The sequence below is a fragment of the Myotis daubentonii genome, chromosome 2 (genome assembly GCF_963259705.1).
Source record: "Myotis daubentonii chromosome 2, mMyoDau2.1, whole genome shotgun sequence".
Taxonomy (NCBI): Eukaryota; Metazoa; Chordata; class Mammalia; order Chiroptera; family Vespertilionidae; genus Myotis; species Myotis daubentonii.
Genome location: NC_081841.1, coordinates 47,402,623 through 47,429,625, shown reverse-complemented (window position 1 = coordinate 47,429,625; position 27,003 = coordinate 47,402,623). Strand labels below are relative to the sequence as shown.

Genomic DNA, 27,003 nt, shown 5'->3' with positions numbered 1-27,003 from the left:
GAGTAGATTAAAAAAACACCCAACTATGTATGGTTAAATATAAAGACAGATTAAAATTAAAGGGATGGTGAAAGATATACCATGCTAACACTAATCAAAAGAAAGTTGGGAGTTATTATATTAATTACAAAGCAGAATTCCGAGTAAGGATATTATGAGGGATAAAGAGGAATATTACATAATGATAAAGAGGTCAATTCTTCACAAAGACATACAATTCTTAAAGTATATGCTCCCAACACAAAGCATCAAAATATGAGTCAAAATCTGATAGAACTGCAAGGACAAATAAAGAAATATTAATACGTAAAACTCTATCAGTAAGTGACAGATCCACCAGGCAGAAAATCTGTAAAGATAGAGATGAACTGAATAGCACCATGAATCAATTGAATCCAGCTGACATTTATATAATACTTCCACAACAGCAGAAAATACAATCTTCTCATGCCCACTTGGAACATTCACCGAGATAGACCACATTCCTGGATGCAAAACACACCTTAACAAATTTAAAAGAATAAAAATCATATAAAGTATGCACTTAGATCACAATGGAATTAAACTAGACGTCACTAACAATAAGATAGCTGGAATATCCCAAAATATTTGGAGATTATATAGCACACTTCTAAAATATTTTTAACTAAATGAAAATGAAAATACAATTTATAAAAATTTGTGGAATACAGGTAAAGCAGTATCTAGAGGGAAAGTTATAGCATTAAATACATGCATTAGAAAATACCTAAAATCAATAACTTAAGCTTCCACCTTAAGAAACTAGAGAAAGAAGAACAATATAAGCTCAAAGCAAACAGTAATAATAAAAGTTAGAGCAGAAATCAATTAAATAACAACAGGGAAGCAATAGAAAAAAATATCAACCAGATCAAAAGCTGGATCTATGAAAAGATCAATAAAATAGATAAAACTCTAGTCAGCTTATCCAAGGAAAAAAAAGGGGAAAGTCACAAATTTTAATATCAGTAGCTCTTGCTACTAAGCCCACAACATTAAGAGGAATATTATGAATAACTCTATGCCACAAATATGGTAACTTAGATGATAGACCAATTCTCGAAAAGACACAATCTGCCAAAACTCACACAAGGAGAAAGAGATCATCTGAATAAGCCTATGACTATTAAAGTAAATGTATCATTGATTAATAATAACCTTCTAAAAAAGAAACCACCAGGACAAGATGATTTTACTGGTGACTTCTACCAAACATTTAAGGAGGAAATTATACTAATCTATCTATGTCTATAATAATGAAAGCATAATATGCTAATTAGACCAGATAGCTGGAAGTCCTTCCAGACGACCTTCCAGACAAAGCCACAGTGGTCAAAGCCCCTTGCCCGAATTTCATGCATTGGGCCTCTAGTTCTCTGTAATTCCTAACAGAAAATCATGGAGTGAACATTTCCTAACTCACTATATGAGGCCAGCATTACTCTAATACCAAAAGCAAAGTCAGGAAAACTACAGACCATTATCACTCATGAACATAGGTGTAAAAATCCACAAAAAAATATTAGCAAGTTGAAACAAACAATGTATAAAAACCGCTATGTAACAATGAAAAATGAGGATGCACTGTGTCACTGTATGCCACAACCTTGCTCTACTACCCTTTTGCTGAGCCATTGAGGCTAACTATGAGAGCAGTGAATAAATATCTTAAGCCAAGCTAAAAATTCATTCATTCATTCATTCATTCATTCATTCATGCATGCATGCATGCATTCCAGGTATACAAGGATTATTTCACCATTCAAACACTGATTGATGTAATCCATCACAACAACAGGCTAAAAGGAAAATCATATGAACATATTAATAGAGACAGAAAAAGCATTTGACAAAATCTAATATCCATGGATTACTAAAAACTTAGCAAAATAATGTCTTTTATCACCCCATCAAAGGTAATTTATAGATGGTAAATAAGCATATGAAAAGATGTTCATCAACAGAAAAACCCAAATTAAAACAAATATGGTGCACATCTATTAGAATGGCTAAAACCTAAAAAACTGACAATACCAAGTGCTGATGAGGATGTGGAGCACCAGGAACTCGCCTTCACTGTTGGTAGAAATGCAGTGGTACAGCCACTTTGTAAAACAGCTTGGCAGTTTCTTATATGCTAAACATGTCTTACCATAAGATCAAACAATTGTTATACTAGGTATTTACCCAAATGAGTTGAAAAATTGTGTCCATACAAAAACCTACACACAAACTTTTATAACATCTTTATTTATTATTGCCAAAACCCAGAAGCAGCCAAAATGTCAACAGGTAAATGGATAAGTATACTGGTACATCCATACAAAGAAATATTATTCAGCAAGAAAAAGAAATGAGCTATCAAGCCAGAAAAGACATGGAGAAACTTTCATTATATACAGAGTGGGGCAAAAGTAGGTTTATAGTTATTTGTATGGAAAATAATACAATCCTATCTAATAAAAGAGAAAAATGGTAATTGGCGTACGACGATACCCTTTTCATTGGCTAATCAGGGCTATATGCAAATTAACTGCCAACTATGATTGGCAGTTAACTGCCAACTATGATTGGCAGTTAACTGCCAACTAAGATTGGCAGTTAACTGCCAACAAGATGGCGGTTAATTTGCATATGTAGGCACAATGCAGGGAGGCGAAAGGGAAAGCAGGAAGAAGCCCCCTGACACTGACAGTGATCGGAAACCCAGGGGGCAGCTAAGAGCTGGGGGGCAGGACAAAGGCAGCCCTGGGGCCGCCTTTGCCCTGCCCCCCAGCCATGATCGGAGAATCAGGCGCCTGTGCCGCCCTGGCCAGTGATAGCAGGAAGTAGGGGTGTAGCCAGCGATGGAAGCTGGGCATGGTCGAAGCTGGCAGTCCCGGGAGCTAGGGGTCCCTTGCCTGGGCCTAAAGCAGAGCCCATGATCACGGGGCCGCTGCAGCTGCGGGTCCCCGCTGCCCGGGCCGGACGCCTAGGCCAGAGGCGTTAGGCCTGGGCAGGGGCGGAGCCTGCAACCGCGGGGAGCTGGGGGTCCCCTGCCCAGGCCTGACACCTCTGCCGGAGGCCTCAGGCCTGGTCAAGGGGCCGATCCGGTGATTGGTGATCGGAGGGTGATGAGGGTCAACTCCTCTGGCTGAGGCATCAGGCCTGGGTGGGGGGCTGAGCCAGGGATTGGGGGGATATGATGGTCCCCTTGCCCAGGCCTGAAGCCTGGGTCAGGGGCGTCAGGCTTGGGCGGGGGGTGGAGCAAGCGATCAGAGGGAGATGGGGGTCCCCTGCCCAGGCATGATTCCTGGGCCAGAGGCCTCAGGCCTGGGCGGGGGCCAGAGCCAGTGATAGGGGGGAGATGGGGGTCCCCTGTCCAAGCCTGACACCTCTGGCGGAGGCGTCAGGCCTGGGCAAGGGGCCGATCAGGCGATCGGAGGGTGATGGGAGTCTATGCCTGAGGGCTCCCAGTATGTGAGAGGGGGCAGGCTGGGCTGAGGGACTCTCCCCTCCCCACACACACCCAGTGCACGAATTTCGTGCACCAGGCCCCTAGTAATTAATAAATGATAGTGGAAGACTAGAACTATGTGTTTCATGTACTCACAACTATACTGCTAGTGAAAGAATACAGTCTGAAAAGGTTACATACTGTATGATTCCAACAACATGACATTCTGGAAAAGACAAAACTATATAAAAAGTAAAAAATCTGTACCTGCTAGGGTCTGGAATGGAGGTAGTGAGAAGAGATGAATAGGTGAAACAAGGGAGGGTGGTGAAACTATTCTGAGTGATTCTGTAATAGTGGATACATGACATTATGTATTATCAAAATCCATCTATCTATAATAATAAAAGCATAATATGCAAATTAGACCAGACAGCCAAATGACCTTTTGGATGAAGCCCCTATGGCGGGGGCCAAGGCAGAGGTGGTTAGGGGCAGGCAGGCAAGCAGTTAGGGGCAATCAGGCAGGCAGGCAAGCATTTAGGGGCAATCAGGCAGGCAGGTGAGTGGTTAGGAGCAATCAAGCAGGCAGGCAGAGTGGTTAGGGACTATCAGGCAGGCAGGCGAGCAGTTAGAGGCAATCAGGCAGGCAGGAAAGCAGTTAGGAGCCATCAGGCAGGTAGGCGAGAGGTTAGGGGCCACCAGGCAGGCAGGTGAGTGGTTAGGAGCGATTAAGCAGGCAGGCAGGCGAGCGGTTAGGGGCGATCAGGAAGGCAGGTGAGCGGGTAGAGGTGATCAGGCAGGTAGTCAGGCAGAGTGGTTAGGGGCAATCAGGCAGGCAAGCGGTTAGGAGCCAGCAGTCCCGGATTGCGAGATGGATGTCCTACTGCCGGTTTAGGCCCCACTGGGATCGGGCCTAAACCAGCAGTAAGACATCCCCCAAGGGGTCCTGGATTGCGAGAGGGTGTAGGCTGGGCTGAGGGACCACCCCCCTTCCCCCGTAAACAAATTTCATGCATCGGGCCTTTAGTATATATAAAAAAGCAAAGCGACCAGAACGACAGGTTGCTATGATGTGCACTGCAGCTGGCCAACCTCCCACGGCCCTTCCCCCTGGCCAGCCTGGCCCTGATAAGGGCAGGCTGGCTGGATCCCACCCATGCACAAATTCGTGCACTGGGCCTCTAGTAGAATTATATAACACAACGACTGAAACCTATTGGAAACTATGGACTTTAATTAATAACAACATATACTAGTAAATATTACTCATCAATCATAACATATGTACCACATTAATTCAAGATCAATATTAAAGGAAACTATGCAGGAAAGAGGCAGCATATGGACACTCTGTTCAATTTTTCTATAATCCTAAAACTGCTTTAAAAAATAGTCCACTAATTTTTTTAAAAAGGTAAGAATAAATACTATCACTACGAGTATGTAACTGTCTGGAAACATAAGATATTACAAACTGGATGAGAGGATAAGCAGTATTAATATAGAAAACAACCATCAGTTGAAAAACATAATAGGAGCTAAGACCATTTATGACAGCAACAAAAAGTAAGAAACACAACTAGCAATAATCTTAATAAAGTTGCATAATATACACTGAGTGGCCAGATTATTATGACCACTTGACGTTTGTAGGCAAATCAGCTATAATTTCGTGCTGAAGTTGCTATAGGGCCGTGGTTGGCAAACTGCGGCTTGTGAGCCACATGCGGCTCTTTGGCCCCTTGAGTGTGGCTCTTTCTAAGCCTTAGGACTACCCTAATTAAGTTAATAACAATGTACCTACCTATATAGTTTAAGTTTAAAAAATTTGGCTCTCAAAAGAAATTTCAATCATTGTACTGTTGATATTTGGCTCTGTTGACTAATGACTTTGCCAACCACCGCTATAGAGCCAGACCATTATAAATAGGGAAGTAGGTTGTCTACCATGACAGTAGAAGTGATGTTTTTCTAAAGATATGGGTAAACAACGTGATTTAACAGCCTTTGAACATGGGATACACACACACACACACACACACACACACACACACACACACACACATTAAAGCTCTACTCAGGTAAATAAGACTATAATACCATGGGTTGATACCTTTTACTTGTAAAGGAAAAATCAATATTGGGAAATGTTCACTATTAAGCACAAACAAAAAATACCTATTCATTAAAAGCAATTAAAATGAAAATCCCAATATGCTTTTTTGGAGGATCTCTAGAACCATTCTGAGGTTCATTTGAAATAAGAAATATCTATGCAGGTACCAACTCTGAATTATACATCATTCTAATTTCAAAAGGTAGGCCCTGGCTGGTGTTTCTCAGTGGTTAAACAGCACCAGCCCACAGACTAAAGGGTCTGGGGTTCAATTCCCGGTCAAGCGCATGTACCTCAGTTGCAGGTTTCATCCTGGCCTTAGCTGGGTGGGTGTAGGAGAGAACCAATCGACATCTCTCTCTCTGTCAATGTTTCTCTCTCTCTCTCCCCCTCTTCCCTCCCCTTTGCACTTTCTCTCTCTAAAAAAAGGAAAAATATCCTAAGGTCAGGATTTACAAACAAAAGCAAACCAAAAAGTAGCACAGTGCCTGGTACAAGATTAAGTGCTTGAAAAGATAATGGAAATACTCTGAAAAAAATAATTAAGATCAGGATCTTGCCATATCTAACATTAAAATTTACAGTGAAGGTATGATAAGGATACAAACCAGTGGAATAACAAATAATCTATATTAAAAAAAAGAGCCAAGGTCCGTAACGTCCAATACGACCGAAGGCTCAAATGAATGCTGGACTGCGCGTGCAACAGGCTCGGGTGGGCGAGGACTGGCAAGCGGGCTGAATTGCTGACCTCTCAGAGAGAGAGGCGGGGCTGATCAACAGCTGCCTCGCCAGCAGCCGAGCCTCTCTACAAGAGATCAGCAGTTCACCCCGCTCCCAGTAGCCTGGGGGAGCTGCTGATCAGCCCCGCCTCTCTGCTCACGCCCAGACATAGACCCAGAGACGCTGACTGGCATAGAAACTAACCAATCAGAACCAAATCTGGGTGAACTGAGAGGAGCCAATGGCTGCCTAGGAGGCGGAGCTTTTGATGTTGATAGGCATAGAAACTGACCAATCAGAACCTAATCTGGGTGAACTGCGAAGACAATACCTAAGGTGGTGGCTGAGGAGGGGTTTTAAGGGCAGCAGCTGTTTGGTGTAAGGTGTAAGAAAGCACTTCAATTTTTAAAAGACTGGTTTGGCAGTATAGTGCATATATATGATTGGCTATCAGTCCAGTATAGGGATTATGTATTTTTGTCTGCCAAGAGCATCTCCTTCTGCTGAAAAAGGCTTCCCCACCCCCCATTTAAGCAATCCTATCCTATATAATCTATCTATACTAATAAAAGGGTAATATGCTACTTAGACGGGGTTGACTGGCCATCTTCCGGACGTCCGACTTCCTTCTGGACAAAGCCATGGTGGTGAGGGCCGAAGCAGAGGCAGTGAGGAGCGATCAGGCCGGCAGGGGAGGGCAGTTGGGGGTGAGATCAGGCTGGCAGGGAAGGGCAGTTAGGGGCGATCAGGCTGGCAGGGAAGAGCGGTTAGGCACGAGATGAGGCTGGCAGAGAAGGGCTGTTGGGGGCGAGATCAGGCCTGCAGGGGAGAGCAGTTGGGGGCGAGATCAGGCCTGCAGGGGAGGGCTGTTGGGGGCGATCAGGTAGGCAGAGGCAGTTAGGGGTGATCAGGCATGCAGGCAAAGAGGTTAGAGCCAGGCAGGCAGAGGCACTTAGGGGCAATCAGGCAGGCAGGCAGGTGAGCGGTTAAGAGCCAGTAGTCCCAGATTGCGAGAGGGATATCTGACTGCCAGCAGTCAGACATCCCCCAAGGGGTTCCCAATTGGAGAGGGTGCAGGCTGGGCTGAGGGACCCCCCCCTCCATCCATGCATGAGTTTCGTGCACTGAGCCACTAATCCAGAAATAAAAGCATACAGGAATTTAGTATATATCAAAGGTGAAAATTCAAATGCCCGAGGGAAAGATGAACTAGTTAACATGTTAGTCATTTGGAAAACAGTAAAGCTAGATACATGAAACTAAATTATAGATGGAACAAAAAGTTAAAATATTAACCCCTAGAGTGCCGAGGAGTGCGATCGCGCTCCTCCTGTCTTTCGCCAAAAGTGCCAGGAGTGCTATCGCGCTCCTCCTGCAGTGTCACTATTAGATGCTAGTAGTTCACTCTTTATTGACAGATGGCACCTAAATGCAGATTACTTATGATGCTGAATGTCTGTAGTTCTAAAATTGACCACTGGCATCTATCTGCCTAATTTTCATAATTTTTTTCCTGAACTGCTGTAAAATCAGCAAAAATGCCTTGGCAATTTTAGCATAGTTCCTGGGATATTGGTTGGCACTCAAAGAGTTAAAGTAATGGAAGGCAATATAATGTGTATTTTATGATCTTAGAGTTGAGAAGGTGTTTCTAAACATGAGATAAAAACCATTTATTTTTCTAGTCTGTCAACTGAAAAGTCCTTGAAGCAATAACCAACTTAAAAGTGATGAGAAGGAGCTTAAATACCATTTCTTATTAAAACACACCAGATGTCCTTGCAGAAATACTTTATTCCAGGTATGGGGCAGGAAATGTACAAGAGAAGCCTGAAACATTCTATCTAACAGAAAGCAAGGAAGCTATCAAAAAAATTATATTAAGATCACAACCAAAGGACTTGGAATCCAGCTTGAATAGGCCTTCAGTGGCCAAAGACACAACAATTGGATGGAACATCAAGTAGTACATAATTAACTGCAATGGATTAAAACACCTCAAAATGTTTAAATTAATAATTTCATTTATAATGATACTGAAATAAAAAACCACCAACCAACCAAACCTCATGGTCACCTTTGTATAGTGTCAGTAAATAACTCATTATTTTAAAAATTGGTAAATAAGAGAAATAAAAAACCTATCTAACCTTTTCTCTAGAAACTATTCCTCAGAGAAATCAAAGTGTTGATAAAAGAACTTTTACATTTTAAAACCCTTAATGAAACAATGGATCTATGCAATGATTCTAATGGCTGTTTACCTCACAAAAATAGAGACAAGATATTACATATCTCCTGATGGAAGTACCCATGTCATTTCTAAAATGATGGAGCATGGAACAGAGTGCCGAATCTCAGAAGGAAGGCAGGGGAGGGTGGGTGGGTGGGAGGTAATCAACCACAGACCTTTAATGCATAAGCCATGGACACAGACAATAGGGTGCTGAAGGCCTGGGGCGGGGAGGGGGAGGACTTGGGCGGGTTGGAGGGGGTCAATGGGGAAAAAAGGGGACATATGTAATACCTTCAACAATAAAGAATTATTAAAAATAAAATGGTTTATAAAAATCAAACCAAAATCTGATCAAATATCTAGACCTAACTACCAACTGACAGAAAATACAGGGTCAGAGTAATATGCCAAACAATACCAGCAAAATCCAGATTGTGATGCTGTACAGGACAAATGAACTGCTTTTATCAATCAAAAATTGCAAGGAAAACAATAGAGAGAGAGAGAGAGAGAGAGAGAGAGAGAGAGAGAGAGAGAGAGAGAGAGAGAGAGTAGGTAATCTACAGATTAAAAGAGATTTAAAGGACTTCGCAACCAGCCACAATCTTGTATACCAATTTAAACTCTAAATAAACAAAAGAAATGGAGAAATGTAAATACTGACTCGATACATTTAGAACTCAATACAGAGTGGGCCAAAGGTAGGTTTACAGTTGTATGAGAAACAGTCATTAAGGATTTTGCATGCTCACAACTATAAGCCTATTTTGGCCCACCCTGTATTGAAGGGATTAACATTCTTTTTCTGCAGAGGTGTAGATTATGTTTAAAGAGTGGGGGGCAGAAGGGGGTGGTCATTTCCATTTTTTCAAGATACATGCCTGCAGATGAAAAACACAACCTAGTATGCACAGATACCATGGTATAAGTGTGGGTGGCTCAATGAAAACAATCTATATAATATACAGAAAAAAAAATTACAAATACAAAAAGTCTATGTAAAGTATGATCATACCACAGATACGATCATAAATACAGGTTAAATGTATATTCAAAACCACTTTAATTCTATGAAAGCAGTAAAGCATATGATTATTTCAACTTTAAATAGTAAGCATTTCACAATAAAATATCAGCAAAGGAAATAATTTTAGTTAGAAATCTTATGGAAACAAGGAATGTTGTTACATGTTTTTGATGTGATATTAATTAGAGCATAGCCACTTAGTGGACAATATAGCTATGATGTATTTTTCCATGTGGAATTGAAACTAAATATGAATAATAGCCATTTCTCTCTCTCTTCATGTGCTTATGCTCTTGGCATCCTAAGCTTCTCATAAGTCTCTGGGTGTACTAGTTCCTTAAATAATTCCCTACACTTGCTATTCGGATTAGAATTATTTTTGCATAACAAACACCTACTCACTTTTCAAGACCCAATTCAAAAGTAATGTCTGTAGTGAAACTTTCCCAACTATCTCAGCATTATATTAACTGTCCATTATTCTTACTGGTACTGTACTATTTGTCTGGAGTTTTCTGGATCTGCTTCCTTAAGGACTGAGAGTGATCTCCACATTTCTAGCTCCTAGCACATGCACCCTCCATAAATATTTGCAAAATCAAACTGAAGTTAATACTAATGAGTATCTAAAACTGGCTTTAAACATGGTTTTAAGAGGCTTGTTGAGTCTGTGTTATTCAGAAAAGGCTTGCAAAGAAAAGTTACATCATCAGATTTTGAAATATTGATCCAACTAGCAAGATGGAAAACTGTGCTGTGCATTTACAATTCCAGTAAAAAAAAAAAATTATTTTTTAAATGTACTGAGAAGGAGAGAGAAAGAGAGACAGGGGGGAGATATGTTGTTCCACATATTTATGCATTCACTGGTTGATTCTTATATGTGCCCTGAATGGTGATTGAAACCGAAACCTTGTCATATTGGGGCAACACTAACCAACTGAGCTACTTGGCTAGGGTGATTTCTTAAAATACTCTAATACTTCAAGTAAAGCAGCTATTATTAAGCTTTTTAGTCAACAAATAGTACCTATTCAGGAAGCTACACACACACAAAAGATATATGGTTGAATTAAAAGAATGAAAAAATAAGTAATCAGAAACAGCCAAAAGCAGTAATTTTTAAGCAACCTTTAAAAATTTTTTTTTAAGAAAGAAAGAAAGGGAAAGAAAGAAAGAAACATCAATCAATTGCCTTTCCTACACATCCTGACTAGGGATCAAACCTGCAACCTAGGTATGTGCCCTGACTGGGAATCAAACCCAAAACCTTTCAGTGCATGGGACAATGCTCCAACCAACTGAACCACACAAGCTAGGACTAAAGGACCTTTTTGACAAACAGATTATACACTATGATCTAGCACACACACATATATATGTAATATACACATATAACTGGAAACAATACTTACCCTTACTAACATGAATAGACTCTGATATATTTTATTCATTTTTAATTGCAAAGAAAGAGGCAAAAACTCACTGGTAGAGACTGAACAAATGATTTCATGACCCCACTACTGGGTTGAGATTTTAAAATAAGAAACACTGTCCAAAGAAATTTTTCATACTGTTAACAATCCCTGGGTTATATTGATAGCCGCAATCATACAACAATATATGAAGTTCACAGTGAAATACAAAGTCTAAAGATAAATATTATGAAGAGCAAGTATAATTTTTAAAAGGATCTGATTTCTGCTATCAGTTAGAAAAAGTGAAAGAGCATCTTTGATATCTAAAAGATGAGAATATTATTTCATTACGATAAGTACATTCGTCTTAGAACTCTAAAGTGTGACATGGCAAAGGTTCTTGGCTGAGTATGTTAAAGGAACTAAGATTTTGTTTTAAACAGTATTATTTTCAAGTTTTCCTTCAAGTCGAAGAAAGCCTTGTTTAAGAAGTTCAGTTCTACTCATTATTTATCTTAGTTATTAAACTGTGAGATCTATGGCTTTAAAAAGAAGTTTCATGGGTTGTCCATCCCAAATTCAAATTTAAGACAAGTCATTTTTCCTAACAGATTATTAACTTTAAATTTCAATATACAGAAATTCTTCAGTGTCCACTAACTTACAGTCACTTTTAAAAAAAACTATCTCTTTTCATAGCCAAACAAAAAAAATCAGATTCTCTCGTTGAAATCTAATACCTGGCTTCCAGTCAGAATGGTGATGTAGGTAAATGCAGTACTCGTAACCTCCCACAACCACATCAAAATTACAACTACACTACAGAACAACCATTTCAAAACCACCTGAAATCTACCTAAACAGAAATACTCATTTAAAAATATAGAGAATAGCCACATTGAGACTGGTAGGAGGGAAAGATATGCAGAATGGGCTGGTCCCCAACCCATCTGTGGTTAAAAAGTTAGAGGGATATCTCAGCAGCAGAGGTCCTTCCTGGGGAGCCAGGGGTCCCAGACCCACACCTGGCCCTGCCGAGCCCCGGATTCCAGTGCTGGGAAGAGAAGTCCCCGTAACATCTGGCTGTGAAAACCAGGAGAGATTGTGGCTGAGACAAAGTGCTGCTGGAATCCTAGGCATTTTTTTCTTTTTTAAATGTTTTTATTGATGTCAGAGAGGAAGGGAGAGGGAGAGATAGAAACACCAATGATGGGAGAGAACACTGAAAGACTGCCTCTTAAACATCCTGCACTGGAGATCGAGGCTGCAACCCAGGTATATGCATTGACTGGGAATCAAACCTTGACCTCCTGGTGCATAGGTTGACATTCAACCACCGAGCCACCCCAGCTGGACATAAGGCATTCTTTTTAAAGGGTGCAGTCAGATGTACTTGGGCTCCATCTGAGCTAGGAAAGCAGCTCAACTACCACTGGGGACATATGGGGAGGAAATGAACTGTCTGGCATCAGGTCAAGAGCTGGAGGGGCAGCTTTCTCCCAGACAGTGGTGCTGGCAGAGGCCATTGTTCCTTTTCTGAGCCCTTACCCCAAAGAACCCGAAGGCAGGCGCTATGTCTGATTCTCCATCAACCTGATTAATTTAATAGTTAGCCCCACCCTGATGACTGCCTGAGACCCCACCCAACCCAATTTTCGGGCCCACCCAAGCCCTTCAGACTTTTCCATACAAAAGGCCTGTCTTGGCTCGTGCTGCCAATTTTCCTAAAAGACTTTCCTAAAATCTCTCAAACAAGCAGCATCTGCCCTCTGGAGAACTGTACCTTTTGCTAAGTAACCCCAGGCCTGGCACTAGCACCCTTGGTTCACAGCTTGGCATCTCTGGACACCTCCAAGCCCAGCACAAGTAGTAGCCAGCTGCAGATCATTTTGAAGCTCATGCCCAGTGGCCCTGGGCAGGGCACAAGCAATGGCTGACATTGGCCTCTACCTCCCAGGAGGCACTGATCCAATGTAACCAATAGACAGCTTCAGACCATGGTGAAACACCACCTACTACCTCCATGATCAACAAACTCAGTAGACTCATTGGATATCTGAGACCTGCTAAAGTGAGTTCTGCTCTGTGGGATCAGCCTGGGGGTAAATCACTCCCATTAATGTACTAACAATAATCAAGGCACAACTACAATAGGAGGGTGCACACAGCTCACATGGAGGGCACACTTGGAGCACCCAGTTCAGGAGACTGGGGAGGCTGGGCCACAGGAACCTACCGGACACCTACTACATAAGGTCACTATACCAAGACTAGGAGCCATAGCAGCTCTACCTACACATAGACACAAACACAGGCAGGTAACCAAATTGAGGAGACAAAGAAATATGTCTCAAGTGAAAGGAAAGAACAAAACTCCAGAAAAAGAACTAAACAAGATGGAAACAAGGAATCTATCAGATGCAGAGTCAAGAGTTCAAAACATTGGTTATAAGGATGCTCAATGAAAGTAGGGGAAGAGTAGATGAACTTAGTGAGAACTTCAACAAAGAGATAGGAAATAAAAATGGAGATAGAAAACATTAAAAAAAAAAAAAGCACCCTTCAGAAGCAAAGAACACAATAAATGAAATGAAATTACAGAGAATCAATAGTAGAGTAGATGAATCAGAGAATCAAATAAATGATTTGGAATATGAGGAAACAAAAAACACTGAATCAGAATAGCAAAAAGAAAAAAGATTCCCAAAAAATGAGGATAATATAAGGAGCTTCTGGGACAACTTCAAGTGTATCAACATTCACATCATGGGATGGCAGAAGGAGAAGAGAGAGGAGCAAGAAACTAAAAACTATTTTCAAAAATTACAAGAAAACTTCCCTAACCTGGTGAATAGAATAGAGATACAAGTCCAATAAGCACAGGGTCCAAAATAAGATGAACCCAAAAAGATCCATACCAAGACACATCATAATTAAAAAGGCAAAGGTTAAAAAGACAAGGGAGAATCTTAAAAGAAGCAAGGAATAGCAGTTACCTACAAGGGAGCTCCCATAAGACTGTCAGCTGATTTATCAACAGAAACTTTGCAGGGCAGAAGTAATTGGCAAGAAATATTCAAAGTAATGAAAAGCAACCAAAATTACTAAGCAAAACTATCATTTAGGATCAAAGTACACATAAAGTGCTTCCTAGATATGAATCTAAAGCTAAAGGGATCCATCACCAGCAAACTCGTATGTAAGATATATTAAAGGGTCTCATTAAGAAAATGATTAAAAATATGAATAATAAAATGGCAATAAATGCATATCTATCAACAATAACTTTTTTTTTTTTTTACTGATTTTAGAGAGACAGAGGAATGGAGAGAGACACACAGGGAGAAAAACACCAATTTGTTTTTCTACTTACTCACTCACTCACTGGCTGCTTCTTGTATGTACCCTGACCAAAGACTGAACCTGCAACCTTGGCGTATCAGGACAACACTCTAACCAACTGAGCTACCCAGCCAGGACAACAATTACTTTAAATGCAAATCAAATGGATTAAATGCTCTAAAGACACAGGGTGACTGAATGGAAAAGAAAATGTAACCTTTACATATGCTGTCTACAAGAGACTCACTTCAGATGGAAAGACAAAGACTAAAAGCAAAGGGATGGAAAAAGTTACTTCATGAAAATGGAAACGAACAATGAAAAACCAGCTGGGGTAGCAAAACTTACACCAGACAAAACAGACTTTAAGCAAAGACTATAAAAGAGAGAAAAAAAGGTTCAGCAATTCCAATTCTGGGTATTTATTCAAAGAAACACAAAATACTAAATCAAAAAGACATATATTTATATGTTTATTGTAACATTTTTTACAATAGCCAAAATATGGAAGCAACTTAAGCGTCCATCAATAGACAAACAGATAAAGAAGTGGTGCATATATACAGAGTGGGGCAAAAGTAGCTTTATGGTTGTTCATATGGAAAATAATTAATAAATAAAAATATAAGAATAAATTGTTTTGCACACTCACAACTGTAAACCTACTTTTACCCCACCCTATATAATGGAATATGATTCAGCCATAAAAAAAGAAGGAAATCTTGCCATCCACAACATCGATCCACAACAAGAAGGTACTGTGCTGAGTGAAAAAAGTCACACAAAGACAGACAAATGCCAAATGATTTCACTTACATGTGGAATCTAAAAAACAAAATAAACAAGCAGAACAGAAACAGACTCATAGATATAGAGGACATTTTGTGGGTTGTCAAAGGGGAGGGAGCTTAGGGGATGGGTGAAAAAGGTAAAAGGATTTAGAAGTACAAATTGGTATAGAATAGTCACAGGGATATAAAGTACTAATATAATATTGTACATCAACTATAATTTAAAAATAAAAATATAATGAAATGAAATGAATTAAAAAACAAAAGCAAACAAACATACTAATGACTTTCTGCAAATTACTTTGTTAGAACCTTGGAAATAACATGACTCACATCTGGTATTAACATATGTCAGATGCTAGGACAAAAAAAGCAAAACAAACAAAAAGAGCTAATATCGAAACACATTCCCTAACAGCCTACCATTGAAGCTCTTTCCGACATTTATATAAATTTCTTAGCTTAGGTGCCACTGGAGCTACGTAAGCATCACTCTTAAATTAAGATAAAATATTTTTGCTAAAAATGGTTTAAAATGAAAATTTTCATAAACTATAGATGACAGAAATTGGAATGTAAAAGCATTCTAAAACAAAGAACATTTATGTATATTAAGTAAAATTGCCATTTACTTTTTACAAGACTGCCACAGACACATGAAGTTGTGTCCAGGTTTTCTCACTGAATCCCCATGTTGACTAGATGCACTGAATGGAGAAGGCTGAGAACTGTTAGGCTGGCTCTGCACTTGTACAGCTGGTGAAGGCGTCATAGGAGTGTTCTGTGGAAAAGCACAACCGCATGATTTGTGAGATGACATTAGAAAACATTCATATTTTATAGTATAAGCTTCTAAGTTTGATTATGTTGATAGTTGTGCACTTCTAACATGAAATTTACATTTGTACTTTTAATGACTATCTTTTAAAAATATTTTTTTAAATTTAAAAAATTATTTAAGATAGCTATTTTTACAGAAATATTTAGGAAGTCGGATTCCTTTATTTCATTTGACCACAGAGGCAAGATCACATTGTTGTTATTGTTATAGAATATATGTTATTTAGAATTAAGATTTTTTATATTAATAAATTAGGTAGCAACACACAATTATAGATTGAAATGACTATAAATGCACCCATTTGATTTACTTACGCATATTCTTCACAAGAGCAAATCAACTACAAATTATCATTTCTTTGCATATTTCCTTTTAGATTTTGTAATAAATGTGACATAAAGCAGTGTACAGTAGAAAGCAAAGAAAATTTCAGAGTAAAAAAATAATGTAACCATTTAAGTAAAATACTGTCAATCTTATTTTGCTGTAAGATGTTTTAACTAACAACTTTAGTTTTTAAAGTTGCTCAGTTATAAATTTTGATGAATAATACAATTGAAAGGATTCTAATTGTAAGTATTAGCCTTTTAAATATAAGGTGTACCCCCCTTCTATATCCCTTTCTCTCTGAAAAATACATAAATAATTATAATGTAGCTTAAAACAATTTGAGGCAATACATTTTCTTTGAATCCTTAACTTAGATTTCATTTATAAAATGGCAAAGGGAAAAATACCGAATTTCTCCTAGAAGTGGTGGCACATTTTCAAAGCATTCTTTAAAGACAATAAATTTAAACTTTGAGAAAATATACTTGTTCATTTATAAGGAAATATTGAAAATGGTTGGGTAAAGTTTAGTTTAAAATTTCTGAAAGTCTCAGATTAAAAAGTCATAATTTTTTTAAAAAATAGACAAAACACAAACATATAAGGCTACATAGCATAAAAGTTAGGAATAAAATAAAATGCTGAAAAAGTTCTCAGAAGTGTAAATTCATACAATACTGTGAGTTCCAAGCTCTAAGGAGAAACAATCCACTTTAGGATATGATGAAATTGTTTCTATAATAGGATCCCACCCTTAAGAATGCATGAAAAACATGCATGTTAGGGCAATGCAGGTGTGTCATGGATAAGATGTGAACTTTCCAGCTTGACAGATCAGGACTCAAATTTCAATATGCCTTTTTTTTCTTTATTAAGGTATTACATATGTGTCTTTATCCCCCCATTGCCTCCCCATCCCACTCCCATTCATGCCCTCCCCTCCCCCCGATGTTTGTGTCCACTGGTTATGCTTATATGCACGCATACAAGTCCTTTGGTTGATCTCTCCCCCTTATTCCCTCCCTCCCCTACCTTCCCTCTGAGGTTTGAGCATCTGATCGATGTTTCTCTGTCTCTGGATCTGTTTTTGTTCATCAGTTTATGTTGTTCATCAATATGCCTTTTAAACTAGCTTTGTGACCTTGGGCAACCTGCTTATTCTCTCTGATCCTCAGTTCCCTCGACTATAAAGTGTAAGCAATAAAATCTGTCTTATGAGATGATGGGAAGACTAGAGAAATTATACATGAAGAGCCTAGCTCTAGATTCTCAATAAATGGCAAGTGTTACTATTACTGTTATTCTAATAGAGAAGTCCAGAAGGGAAACAAAATTTTGGAGGAAAGATGATTGATTTTGCTTTGGGGACAGTGACAGATCACCAACTACAAATGTCTATCAACACAAATTAATGCTGGAAACATGTATCTGACAATGTACTGTACTGCATATTTTTCAAAGTACAATTTAAATTCTGTTTTAACCCTTTTCGGTCCAACCTCGAGGCTGGCTCGACAGACCAGGCGCTAGGAGCAGGTCCAACGTCGAGCAATAATAACATTAAAAAGTTCAACATTCAATCCCGTCATTTAATTTTGACCAGACTGTTTGAATTCCAAAAATAACATTGGACCGCAAAGGGTTAAGAAGTAGGTCGTTTACATAAGAATGCAAAATACATTTCTTTCTGGATATAAAAGTTTACTTTTTCTTTACATTCTTGTTTGCAGTGACTTGCCAAATCATTAACTGTATCCCTAACTGAAATGTAAATGTAAAGTAGATTTCCAAGAGATGTTTTTTGGAATGGTTACTCTCGAAGAATATTCTATATCAATGCTCTGCTCTATTGAGAAAGAGCTAATTTTTACTATTAGTTTCTTCTTTTTTCAAGGCAGAAAAGGCACACCTCCCAGTGAGTGACCAGAAAAGTAAAATTACACAACAGATTTATAACAATTCTGTGATTTTCGTGTATGTAAAATTAACATAAAATGTTAGTTAATGTAGCAGGTGTGTTGTTGTTGTTTTGGGCAAACATATTGCTCTTTGTTAAAATGAGAAATTATAATCTTGCTTTCCTTTATCACCTTTTCAAGAGTAAATTATGGCTGAAAATTCTCGTTTACACTATTTCCTGATATAAAACTTGGAATCTCAGGCTCTTAAATCCTTATTTTCTTATTAATATTAAACTTGAAAGACCTTAAAATAAATTTAGATTATTCTAAAACTTACACATTTCAATCTGTTAGAAAAACTATAGCCATATCTATTTTTCTCAAAATCATCTTTATTAAATAATAAATTTTTCTTCGTTCAATTCTAAGCACACATTTTGAAATCATTTATAAAATGAAACTGGTTGAGGTAAATAAGATGATGAATAAACCAGACACCAGGATATCTAAGATCTAACCGAAGGAACTGGGAAAGTGCATTTTAATGACGAAGTAAGAAGAGATAGTTCTAAACACTTGTAGAGAAGAAGAAATAGATTTACTCTAACTTTGTCTAAATACACAAAACTTCAGACAGAATTAAGACAACAATAGAAATCAGGGGAAACCAAATGTTCTTTGTGTAGGTGGGAAATTTACTTCAACACTTAAAAATGAGGATTTTGTACAAGATAACATCTCAGGCTCTTCCTGCTTTAACATTCCCTCATTTTCTTAAACTATGAAGTTTTTTTCTCTTGTTAAATAGAAACCAAGTTAATACATTCCAAGCCTCTCTTGTAAGAACACACTGAGATGTAAACAAAAAAACTGTTTAGTGGTAATGTCTTCCTTAGTTATGTACTTCTGGTCTACAAATTTGAACACTAGTACTCTAAAAAAACCCCAAATCTTTTTCTCCCAATTCTTGCTGAAGTGATCTATGCTGCCCCTTTAAGGCTACAGATCTGCTTGCTGATGGGTTGAGTAACTTTTTAAGCTCAAATTTCTATATGCCAACTAAATACCAATTTTAGAAATAAAGAATGGTGCTATTTTCAATAAATTACATTCTTGATGAGAATACATAGAAGTTTAATACACAAAGAAAGGAACCAGGAAGATACCAATATTCACAGTTTACACAGTACCATTTTAGGAAAGATTCATGTGTGAAGGACAGGGAACTGGGAGCAACATATAAAAAATACTTTAAATAGGCACATTCTTAAGTAAACTGTTTTTACATACAAGAATTTGGCATATCATCAGACCATGAAATTAATAGATACAGGCATGTTCAACATGTGTTTTACATGCTCCTGAGAAAGACAAGTCTTTAGGTAAGTATTTGTAAACTAAAATGTTTCCTTTTTCAATTCATTTTTCCTTTTTCTTTATAACTTCAGAAGATATCAATTCCTAAAGAGCGGAAGAGGGTAGGATTTTGAGAAACAGTATCCTGTATCTTGCACTTTAACTAGCAAATATAACAGAATGAAATTAAGTAACTACGAATAAAAAAATTTGCCTTGAAGTAAATATAATTTATTTTGTATTTATATAAACTACTCATTTAAAATACTACTGAAATACAAAATCTATGATCATACAATTTATTTTCACATATTGTTCTCTATTACTATAATTTTCCTGAAATTAAATTAATGCAGCTGATTAATAGGAGAAGGAATAAACTCAAAAAAATGAAATAACTATGATATTAGAAAGGATTAGCTGTGGCCATTCTCAGCAGGGACATTTCCTGTAGATTTTCTATACCCGAGCATTCTGCAAGTCTGGAAATCCCTTCTTGGGGTCCAGATGCCTCCTTAACATCTCCAGATCCCTTAAACTTGTGAAAATAATGTTTGGCAAAAAAAAAAAAAAGTCACATTTAAAATCCTCTATTTCATCTACTCTTTTAAGGAACAAATTCAAATGTAAAATGGTGTTAAACCATGGTCTAAAATGCAACTTTAAGAGTATATAAAGTAATTTAAAAAATCTGGGCAACAATGAAAATGGTTTTCTCTTAGCAGTCTCTTTTTAAAAAAATTTATTGATTGATTTTAAAGATCAATCGATTTGCTATTCCATTTATTGGTTGCTTCCCATATGTGCCCTGACTGAGGATCGAACCCACAACCTGGGTGTTATCAGGATGATGCTCTAGCCAACTGAGCTAACCAGCCAGAGCTATTAGCAGGCTCTTAAGAAGGCCCAACAGTCTACCCTTCAAAGGAAACCTATGATGTCATCTTTAACAGTATCCTATACAGGAAGACAAAATATTACCTGCACCATAACTATGTAGCAGGCACTGTGCTAAGTACTATTCATAAGAATGCTGGTTTTTTACTCTCATTCTCATAGACACCATGTATACATCTCTTTTTCCTAGCAAATATTTAAATTTCTACATGCCAACCAAATGCCAATTTTAGAAATACACTACAATTTTAATACCCAGATAAGGAATAAATGGATGACTTTTATGGCTCAAATTAGATGCATATAAGTTCAATGTATTAAGAGTTTTAGCATTAATGTTCTAAAATTATCATTTAATGGTATTCACATCCTATATCATAATAGTTCAATTAATGAGTATGTTAGATATAAAAGGGCTTTCTAGAATTTAAAAAGGAACCTTTTAGAATAATGTAGAAATTAGTTTTGGTTTCAGATACACACCCAGGTTTCAGTCCTTGTACCACTTCATATTTGTGATGACCAATATGAAGTCAACATGTCGGTGACCATGGGTGACTTATTTACGTCCTGGGACCTCATCTTTAAAATATAATTAAAATTTTTACCTAATAGAGTTGTGAAAATTAAATGAGAAAATGCTTTAATACAAAGTTCCTAGCACAGGTTGTTGTCTTAGCTAGTATTATTGTTTTTGTTACTTAGGTATCATTATGGAATATAACCACATTGAAAGTTTAAAGATACAAAAAATAAGGGTTGAAACAATTCCACAGTAATGCAGTTTTTCTCTAATTTGGCTTACTCTATAGTAACTATTTAGGATTATAAAGGAATATACAGGGAATAAACAGCAGGCACATAATCAAGATGAACTGGGAGATTATTAAATATAAGAAAATTATAAAAACCCGACTAATTGAATGTTTATTACATGCTAGACATTGCACTAACATTTTTTTAGTGTTTAATAAAAAACTCAATTTGTAGAAGTTTGAGTAAAGATGATTTAGTATTTTCCATCCAAATTCAATATTAATTACTGCCATGTTCACAACATCCACTAAAGAATACTTAACGTATTTAGGTACCCTGAAATACATCTAAGCAATACTAACATATGGATTACAATCTCATTATGCCCCCAGAGCAGCATTGTCCAGCTTTATCCATTCACATGAACAAAGATATATATTATGGATGAACTATTCTGAAGCAAGGGATCCTCTGTTCTTTCATCTTTTTTAAAAAATATATATTTTTATTGATTGCAGAGAGAGGAAGGGAGAGGAGAGGGGGAGATATATAGAAACATCAATGATTTGAGAGAATCATTGATTGGCTGCCTCCTGCACACCCCCTACTGGGGATCGAGCCCAAAACCTGGGCATATACCTTGACTAGAATCAAACCTGGGACTCTTCAGTCGGCACATCGACGTTCTATCCACTGAGCCAAACTAGCTAGGCCAGTGATGGTGAACCTTTTGAGCTCGGCGTGTCAGCATTTTGAAAACCCTAATTTAACTCTGGTGCCGTGTCACATATAGAAATATTTTGATATTTGCAACCATAGTAAAACAAAGATTTATATTTTTTATATTTATTTTATATATTTAAATGCCATTTAACAAAGAAAAATCAACCAAAAAAATGAGTTCGCGTGTCACCTCTGACATGCGTGTTATAGGTTCGCCATCACTGGCTAGGGGCTGTTCTTTCATCTTTTGTTTGCTTTCTCTCCTTTCCCCACACCTAGGTTTAGTACTAATGCTAATAATGGCCACAGATCTGCTTTCATCATCATAAGCACAGAGAAGAAACCCAAGCCAGGAGAGTGCTAGTCGAGTTGGCAAGTCACAGAAGATTCTGGCTATGTAGTAATAATTAAGAAAGAGTGAAGGAGAAGTGATCCAGGAAATAGGTGAGACACAACTGTTAAATGAATCCCTAGTTTCAGTAGAAGTAGCTTATAGGATTGTCCTTAAAGTCTTTATAGGCTAATTGAACCCTCAATATAGTAACACTGACCTAGAAAACATTTCTTTACAAAGGCATGCAGATGGAATAGAAGATATTAAAAAGGGAAGAGCAGAAACATGACAGTAGAGCGAAGGAATAAGAAACACAAAATTAAAATTATCAAATAGCTGAAACAAATTGAAATTATACTAGTAAATAATATTTTTAAAAAAACAAAGGCTACTGATTCAATACATAAATACAACAAGAACACACTTGATAATTCTTATGGCATTCATCCTTTTTACAGAGGTACTATGAAAAAAGCTTTAAAAAAGCCCACACGTGTCAAAATCAAATACAGAAATTCCCTTTTGGAATACTCTTAGCAGCAACACTACGCCACCCCAAACTCCAAGAGACAATTACATTTCAAAAATTCTCCAAAAGATTAGATTACAAGTGCTTCTCCACCTTGGGTCTACAGAATTACTAATTTGGATTTATAACAAATAGAGTCTTTAAACTATATGCTAAGTCAGCGATTTTCAACCTCTTTCATCTCATGGCACACATATACTAATTCCTAAAATTCTGCGGCCCATTTAACAAAAGAAGAGTTATAAATTTGATTCATTCACACCAGACGGCTATTGTGTCGGCCGATGTCATTTTTTTATTTGATAATCTAAGGGAAAAAGGGTCAGTCCGCCTGACTAAATAGTTAGGTATTACAAGTTTTAAAAATTATTGGGGCACACTAGTGTCCCTCTTGTGGCACACAGGCTTAACAACTGAAAACTGTTTAACATTACAAAACAGAGAAAAACAACAGCTTGAGTACATTGATAACCTGACAGTTAACACTTCAAGGTGAGACAGAAAAATAGTACATTTTCCCCTAAAATAATGTTTCCAGATCAGAATTTTTAAAAGAGCAATATAATAGTAGAATGACTTACCTGTGGGACCACATTCTGTATGTATGATGATGGCTGCTGCTGCTTTTGCTGAACAGCACTTTCTATTGCTACTTTAGCTACAGTGCTTGGATCTGCTCCTGCTGGCACAGCAACCATTGTTGCACTGCAGCCAGCATTGTTGGGGTCACTGATTGTAACAATTCTAACGCCTACTTTATTTGGAATTCCTGTGACTGTTTCCCTATCATTATCCTCTGCTGGCCTCTTTACAGTTTTGCATTCTGCTGTGCCATTTGTAGACCGAACATCAGATGGTAGGGCAGGAGAATGGGACACTCTTGATCCTGAGTGGGGAACTATGATTTGATGCCCCTGTATGACAGAGGTTGTAGAATGTGGTGAGACAACCACACTTGGGCGTTGCTGAGGCACATCTGAATTCAAACTTGAAGTTAGAGGTCCATTAGGCAAATCAGTACCACTAAATTGCTGTGTTGCCACATTTGAAGTCTCCTGTATACTGCTCACAGATGGTGAACCACCCAAAGTTAATACAGGTCCATTAGAAATTCTTTCTAGTTGATCACCTTTGGCAGTATCTTGCTGAGTGGCATCTAGTGTCCCTTGTGGTTCAATTGGAGATATCTCACCATTTCCTACATGATTGGAAGTTTTGTGATTTGGAATGTTTTTGCTTAAATGAGAACCATCTCCTTTATCAAAATCACAGATTCCATTAACTAAAGGTTTTCTCAAATCACTTTTGATATCCTGCATGTCCACTTGTTCTGAGTTCTGTTTTCCAGATGCTCCATTTTCACCAAATTCTAATGATGGCCCATTACTAATTAGTGAGCACTGATTAGCCTCACTTTGAATTTTCCCTGAGTTTGAAGGAGGTAGACTTGAGTCACTGTACTTTCTCCCATTTAAAAGACTTCCCACCTGCATTTCATTTTCTTTTGTATCCCCATTGCTGGTGTTCATGGTTCCTCGTCTGCAGGACGGGTTCTCCATGACTTCAATTTTACGTTCATGAACATGTAAACCTGTTGCTTCTTTTGCTTCCTCCTCCTTTTGGCAAATTATTTTATCACCTTTGAATGGGGGAGTAGCAGTAGTACAAGATGATTGTCCAGCTGGAGATGCTTGACTGGCTGGAAGTGTTTGCACCTGAAGTCCAACTCCTGCCTGGGTCCCGCTCATGGTAATTCCTGCTGGAGCAATTAGCTGAGTTCCATTTCCCTGACTCACAGTTGCAGTTGCAAAACTTGTATTTGGCACAACTGTTATGGTTACCTGGTTGCCTGAAGTCCCTTGGAAAATGGTTGCTGGGCTATTTGAGATCAGTGGACCTGGCAATATTTGTAAGTTCGAGATGGGCACGGTTTGCACTCCCCCTGTGGATGGCATTGCACCTTGGACCAACTGAACATTTTGCTGCCCAACTAACAGCTGCTGTGCTGGAGTTTGCCCCTGCATTCCAAAACCTGCTGCTTGGTTATTGGCCACCTGGTATACCACCTGAGGGCTAGGAGCTCTTGCATTATTAGGGGGAGGAACCTGTGGAGCTGGGAGAATAAGCTTACCACCTGGAGTTGAAGGACCACGTTTTGGAAGCAGCAACTGTTTTATTAGGCTTGACTCACCAGAAGCAGGCTGACCAACTGCATTTGTTTGCTGTGGTTGAACTTGCATCTGTACTTGTGGCTGCTGAACTTGTACTTGTACCTGCTGAGGTGGAGGTGCTGGTGAATGCTGCTGCTGCTGTCTTTTCACAGATAGCATTTGACTGACAGTAGGAGGTGGTCCTTGTGATTGAGGGGTGGAAGAAGATGACATGGCAGTAGGGACTTGGTTATTAGAAGCTGGGACAGGTGATGGTGAGGAAGATGGAGTTATGTTTGGTTGTCCAGTTAGCTGAACTGTCTGACCAGCTGGAAGAGCTGCTGGATTAGCAAGAACAATTTGGTGAATGGCTGGTGCATAAGTCTGACCTTGTTGAGCTGGCTGGCTTACAATCACTACACTTTGTTGGGTTGGCTGCTGTGGTTGTTGAATAGGCTGTTGTACCACCGTTGATGAAACTTGCTGAGAAGGGAGAGGTTTTGGTGCAATGTTCTGAAACCCTACCCTTGAGGGTTGTGGACTTGGGACACCAGCAATAGTAACCATTTGTCCTGTAGCTACCTGAAAATTCTGTACTGAAGTTGCTGAGACAATATTAGATGCAGAAGTTGTTACATACTGTGGGGGTGCTATGATAACAGTGTCTTGTGGCTGGCTACCAGCTGATGTCTGTTGAGATGAAGTTTGCACAGGTTGGGGTGATGTGGTGATCAACTGTTGACCCTGTGAAACTGTAGAAGTACATGCTGGCATGGTCTGTACTCTGCCAAATATATGACTCTGTGGGACAGTTTGTTGAATTACAGTAACAGGAGTGCCAGAAGGTATCTGACCTGGTACCACGGTGTGTAATGGAGACTGTTGTGGAATTACAGATGGATGATGAAGCAACGTTTGGGAATTTACAACTGTAACAGGCTGTGGCCCTGTACTATGATTTTGAACCACAGAACTCTGTGCAGCTCCTCCTCCCACCGCAATACTAACAGGAACGGCTGTCTGGGGTATAGAATTCTGGATCATTGTAGCCTTAACAACTTCACAAGGAATTGGAGCTTTATTTTGAATGACAGTCACCGGAGCATTTTGTTGCTGGTGGGTATGAACTGAAGGATTTGGTGGAATTCTTGAAACAGTCTGTGCCATAGTATGAACACCTTGTACTGAAAAAGACATTTGTGTTGCAGTCAAATTTGAAGATTGATTGGTAACAGGAGTCCTCTGAAAATGGTTTCCTACAGTTTGTGGTCCATGAGGGATTCCTGAAAATATAGGGGAAAAGTCAAACTTTATAATGAAATGACTGGAAAGCTGCATGTAGGAATTGTTTTACTTAAGACGAGAAAATAGTTTTAAGAAATTAATATCTAACAACTTTGCATTATATGATTAAATAACAGAAAATGCTACTGGAAAAACAAGGAAAAGTTATACATTTTAATGTATACAATATACATTTCATTAACTTGGTAATATTTAAAACAATAAAAATTATTACCTGCAGGTGAAGGACTTGTAGATATATCAGGAACAGAATCAACACGAACAACAGGAGTAGAAACTGGTTGCTGCTGATAGTACATCTGAATGGGAAGTGGTATAGCCCGCCGTTTTACTCCTACTACATGAATATGTGCCTGCCCACTATTACTGGAATCCTCCACTCTCTTCACTGAATGATTTGGAAACACCGTTCTGTAAAGTACACAATACTCAGTTTTGATTACTAGCACACTAGCAAAAAACACTAACTTCTAACAATGTTTACACAACAGTAGCAATCTACTCACTGCTACTTAGGTATAAATCAGTGTGACTCAAACAGCTATATTCTGCAAGGGTGGGAAGCAGAGAAAGAAATATAAAAGATCAATTCTCCAGTTTTTAAAATAACTATTTATTAACATTATTGGGTTTTAAACAGTTCTACTGCATATATAATTAACAAAAAAGCTGCATCTAGGCAATGCCTATTTTATGAATTTTCTAAAATGTCAAAGAACTTTAATATTTGAAGAGTGTTAGTTATAGCTTATTATTAAAGATTAGAAA

At 38.3% G+C, this 27,003-nt stretch overlaps 1 protein-coding gene across 3 annotated transcripts in view; it reads right to left on the bottom strand.

The window, feature by feature from the left end:
- The window catches only part of ARID2 (AT-rich interaction domain 2), a 213,173-nt gene that overhangs the window by 31,643 nt on the left and 154,527 nt on the right, over positions 1-27,003 (bottom strand). For all 3 annotated transcript variants that reach the window (XM_059682644.1, XM_059682643.1, XM_059682645.1), the window contains 3 exons: positions 26,450-26,646; positions 23,362-26,213; positions 15,746-15,894 (listed from right to left, as the gene is read on the bottom strand). In XM_059682644.1, coding sequence (XP_059538627.1) covers positions 15,746-15,894; positions 23,362-26,213; positions 26,450-26,646 — 3,198 coding nt within the window. The remainder of the gene's footprint in view (positions 1-15,745; positions 15,895-23,361; positions 26,214-26,449; positions 26,647-27,003) is intronic.